Genomic DNA, 5,101 nt, shown 5'->3' on the forward strand with positions numbered 1-5,101 from the left:
CTACGGCAAGGAGCTGGGCGAGGACTCCAACTTCGGTGAGTGTGCTGTGGGGCCAGCTCCCCTGAGGAGCGTGTGGGTGTGACGGCCGAGGCCGCTGCCGGATTTGCAGGCTGTGTGACCCTCTGCCTCACCGACCGGTGCCGGGGGCTCTTGAGAGGTTTGAAGGCTTCCTCCTCGCAGGGAAGGGACGAGCAGAGTCTCTTGTCCAGGCCCAAACCCACCTCTTAATTTTTTTATTATTAAACACTGAGATAAATTTGCAGGTAGGAAAGAAAAAAATGTTTCTGTGCTCCTAAACTGAACAGCGGTGACGTGGAAACGATAGATGGAGCGAGATTCAGAGTTTTATGGTGCTGGTTCCAGCTAAAGTTCTGCTCTAGGCAGGCTGTAGCCAAGAAATCTTTTTGCATGATGAGTTTTCATAACCATGAGTGACTTGCAGGGAGGGAGGAGGAGGGTGAAGCCTTTCAGTGACATCAATTTTTAATCCTCTAAAACATCAGCCAGAGCACGTGACAGACCCGGTACAGTGCACAGCTGGGTGATGGCTTCCAGCGCAGGGAGGAGCCTGCGTGCCTCGGGAAAATTAAAAAGCTCTGGCTACTACGTGGGAATGACAAAGGATTCTTGAGAGTGTCTCTGGCCAGTTCCGAGCCCTACATTGCTCTTGGCTCGCAGGAACCGGGCTTATGACAGAGAGAAAGAGGGAAGGAGGTTTTTAGAAGAACACACTAAACCTGAGTTCTCTTAGCTTGATACAAATTGTACGTTTAGTCCTGCATCCCTCCCCGGGACAGGTTTTCTGGAGTTATCACAGTTGGAACAAGTCTTCTTGTATATTTAATTTTCCAGCTGGACAGTACGGTGATGTTTTCACTTTATGCTCTGTTGCACTTGCGTATTCTCCTGTGCTAACATAGCGCTGAAGCGGTTGGTTTGCCAAAGCTGCGCAGGAATAATTTGGTCTATAAATGGTTTCTGCTGGAGTACAAAGCCAAGGCTAAACATGCTTTGCTGCAAGCCTGTCTGGCTTAATGTCGTTGTGGCAGGAGCCTTAGAAAAGCGTGAGACTAAACAGGTTTCAGTGAGCAACTCTGAGCCCTCTAATTCAGAGGGGAGGAGAAGGGGTAAGGTTGGCCTGGTAGAGGTTAGTGTCTGAAAGGAATAAAAGGCTGCAAGTTTGCTGCCAGCATCTGGAGAAACTTGAAAAGTCGGTCACAACGCTCTGGGCTTGAAATCATCTGAACAAAAGGATGGCCAAGCTGGATCAGACCAACACGCCTCTGCCCCGGGCTTCTCTTGCCAGCAGAGGAGCAGAGCGAGGTTAAAGTGCTGTAGTGCCAATTAGCGGCTCAGCAACTCCCTGAGCCAACAGGGAGTTTAAAAACACTGCTTTTTAAAATATTTTCACCTTTTCCTTCCTCTCCGTAGTCGGCAGAGATCGTTTCTATTTCTCAGAGGAAAAAAAAATGTTAGTCAAGTGTGCTGCGTGGAATTGCCTGCTCTCACGCCAGGCATCGCTCACGCCCCGCCAGGCTCCGAGATTTACTCTCGTTAGAAACTTTTGCAGGGGGTTGGATGGGGCCGGGGCTCGCACACGCTGGGTGTCTCGGCAGAACGGCTCTGCTTGCAGCAGCCACGGCGCTGGTTAACTGGCTGGCCCCTTCTCCCCTTCTCTTCCCCCCCCGTTCTCGCTCGAAGGCGACGCACTTCTTGACGCCGGCGAATCTATGAAGCGGTTGGCCGAAGTGAAGGACTCGCTGGATATCGAGGTCAAACAAAATTTTATTGATCCCCTCCAGAACCTGTGTGACAAAGACCTGAAAGAGATCCAGGTAAACACCGCTACATTGTTCTTTCCTCCTCACCTCTTTCGTTTCTGGCCTCTCCTGGCTCTTGGTGCTTCTGACCCCTTGCTCTGGCGTGGTGGGAACTGCAGACTTGTGTGGGTATCGGGTCTGTTCCCCTGGACTTGTGCTTTTTCTCCCCACGTTCACTATTATTTCCTCCTGCTGCTGCTCCTGAGCAGCTCGTGAGGCTGGGTGCAGGTTCAAATGCTTATTCATTCGCCATGTGTAGTGGAAGGTGCTGCGGGGTTACGTCCCAACACACATCCCGGGCTTGCTGCATTTGGTTCTTTGTGCTGCAGGCTCCCAGCCACGCTACGTTTGGGCTGCCTGGCATTAAACTTCACAGTGTTCTTTGCAGCTGCTGGCTCTGTTGTGTTAGTAGCTTGGATCCCAAACGCAATTCTCAAGCTCTGAGCAAGCTTCCCTCTGAGTCTCATAGGCAGCATCTCAAGAAGGCCCTTTGGTGCCTGTATCAGAAATGGTGTGACCAGCAGGAGGAGGGAGGTGATCGTGCCCCTGTACTCGGCACTCGTGAGACCTCACCTCGAGTCCTGTGTCCAGTTTTGGTCACCACAGTACAAGAAGGACATCGAGGTGCTGGAGCGGGTGCAGAGAAGGGCAACAAGGCTTGTGAGAGGTCTGGAAAACAGGCCCTGTGAAGAGCGGCTGAGGGAACTGGGTTTGTTTAGTCTGGAGAAGAGGAGGCTGAGAGGAGACCTTGTTGCCCTCTACAGCTACCTAAAAGGAGGCTGTAGTGAGGCTGGTGCTGGTCTCTTCTCTCTAATTACTAAGGACAGGACAAGGGGAAATGGCCTCAAGTTGCGTCAGGGTAAGTTTAGATTGGATATTCGGGGGAAGTTCTTTCCTGAACGAGTGGTGAGGCACTGGAACCGGATGCCCAGGGAGATGGTGGAGTCCCAACCCTGGAGGTGTTTAAAAAACAGTAGATCTAGCACTTGAGGCTGTGGTGTAGTGGTTGGGTGTGGTGGGATGAAGGTTGGACTGGATGATCTTCAGAGGTCCCTTCCAACCCCTGACATTCTGTGGTTCTGTGATTCTGTGTCTCGCTGGGAGCTCGGTTGTCTCCTGTAGCAGAGACAAGCCCATGCCAAGCACAGCCAGGCTTTGTAATAGGATCCATCCCAAACTGTAATTCATGAGGCAGCTCTCGAGTGAGTTTTCGCTTACAGGGGTGTCCTAGATAAAATAACTGCCAGCTGCTGTTCCAGTACTTATCTGGCCTCCAGTTCTGCAGGCTGCCGTAGACCTAATTTAAACAGCTCGGCCCTGAGCAGTCAGGGGACACGGCGCTCGGAACCTGCGTCCCCATTCCTGGTCTCCAGAGATCCCCGTTGCTCCTTGGGCAACTGGACAGCTCTTCATCTTCCCGAAAGGCTTGCACAGGGGGCAGACCCGGGCTGCTCCCTGCAGTGTTTTCCTCCAGCTCTCAGCTGGAAGGGGGTGAATTCACATCACCATGCCAATTTGCAGCTCTCTGTCACATCCTGGAGCCTCTCCGGAGTCTGAACAAAGGTGGGAGCCACAGAAGCGTGTGCTCCAAGGTCAGGTTTCTGGAACAAATGAACTCGGCCTGTAACTAGAGCTGCCTTCCCAGCAGGAGAGCTTGGCTGTTCCTTCTTTCCTTGTACTGTTCATAACCCTCCTCTTCCCAGCACCATCTCAAGAAGCTGGAAGGCAGACGCTTGGACTTTGACTACAAGAAGAAACGACAGGGCAAAATCCCCGATGAGGAGCTCCGACAGGCCATGGAGAAATTTGAAGAGTCCAAGGAAGTAGCGGAGACCAGTATGCACAACCTCCTAGAAACTGATGTGAGTGCGTGGCGGGAGCGCCAGTTCCTCTGGTTCCTCTGCCCTGGCTGAGAGCTGCCGGGCGGGTTGCAAGTGTCTGTGTCCACAAGGAGGGGAATCTCTCAAGAGATGCAGAAGTTAGAGACTAATTTCCACTCTTGTTCTTGCAAACGTGGTTTTGAAAACCCGGATCCGAGAGGCCAGCACGTGGCTTGGCAGGCCTCTTACCCTTTCGGTCGCTCCTCTGCCTGATCCCGAGGAGAGGCTGTGGCTTGTACTTCTCAGTGTGCTGGTGGGAGTGATTTGGGCGGCTTACTTGGGAAGGATTTGCACAGAAAATGAAGCCTAGAGAGTGGTGGGAGGTGTCCTCTGTCCTGGTCAGCCTCAGCCAGTGCCTGACCTCTGGTGTCTGATAACCCAACCCTTGTCCTCATCTCCCTGGGGAAGCTGCCCTTTGTCGCCATTCCCCGGTATGGTCTCGGCCCCCGTGTGTGATGCTCCTGTCAGCTGGGCAGAGCCATTCATCCCTCCTTGGTGTGACTCTCGCAGATCGAGCAGGTGAGCCAGCTCTCAGCCCTGGTGGACGCCCAGCTGGACTACCACAGGCAGGCAGTGCAGATCCTGGACGAGCTTGCGGAAAAACTCAAACGCAGGTGAGTCCCGGAGTGCTGTGGGCACTCCCAATTTTTGCAGCCACAGGTTCTCCCTGTGATACTTGTCTGTAAGTGCTTCGCTCTCCCTCTGAATCTATTCCCTGGTGTTAAAGCTGCTTTTTGTAATCACTGGAACCTCAATCCAGACCCCCTCCAGCTCCGAGAGAGCGATGCACAAACCGCTTTCGATGACATTCCAACATCTGAAACAAATCCTCTGTGCTTGCGCCGGCGGCAGCTGAGCCCCGCTGGAATCGGGGTGTGCAGCTCCCAGGGAGGCTGGAGTTGAGTTTGGCAGGGGTGGAGGAGAAGAGTAAAATCTCCTTCCTGGCAGGGCTCACGGCTCCTCCCAGTCTGGCCACTGAGCCTGGGAGTGTCCCCCAAGAAGTGCCATTTGGCCAGACCCAGGATGGAGTCAGAAGCTGCATCACGCTGTTGGAACAGATGGCTCAGATGTCACGAGCTGGACGCGCCTGTCATCCTGCGTTACCTGGAACTGCCTCGCCTAGAGTCCTTGTGCCATTAGCTTAAGTTAAGGTTAAGGAGGGCACCTACTGTGGCCCAGAAAAATCTGTGTCAAGGGCTCCCAGTTGCTCTGAAGGCCAGAAGGTGAATGCAATGGGGTGAGGCTGATGTGGTGGCCGCAGGGCAGTTGGAAGAGCACCTCCATCACCTCTTTAAAGGCTGGCACCTGTCAGCCCTCCGCCAGAACCCGCGTCTTCCAGCAAGTGCTACTCACCCTTCGCCCGACATGACAATCTGCTGCCGGTGGCGCGCTGCCGTCGCG

At 53.6% G+C, this 5,101-nt stretch overlaps 1 protein-coding gene across 1 annotated transcript in view; it reads left to right on the forward strand.

The window, feature by feature from the left end:
* The window catches only part of SH3GL1 (SH3-domain GRB2-like 1), a gene marked incomplete at its 3' end in the record, with an annotated part of 7,651 nt that overhangs the window by 963 nt on the left and 1,587 nt on the right, over positions 1-5,101 (forward strand). Inside the window, exons 4-7 of the mRNA XM_009870157.1 lie at positions 2-35; positions 1,702-1,835; positions 3,524-3,682; positions 4,211-4,314. Of these exons, the coding sequence (XP_009868459.1) occupies positions 2-35; positions 1,702-1,835; positions 3,524-3,682; positions 4,211-4,314 (431 nt within the window). The remainder of the gene's footprint in view (position 1; positions 36-1,701; positions 1,836-3,523; positions 3,683-4,210; positions 4,315-5,101) is intronic.

This window comes from Apaloderma vittatum, unplaced genomic scaffold (assembly GCF_000703405.1).
Source record: "Apaloderma vittatum isolate BGI_N311 unplaced genomic scaffold, ASM70340v1 scaffold25865, whole genome shotgun sequence".
In the NCBI taxonomy this organism is placed as follows: domain Eukaryota; kingdom Metazoa; phylum Chordata; class Aves; order Trogoniformes; family Trogonidae; genus Apaloderma; species Apaloderma vittatum.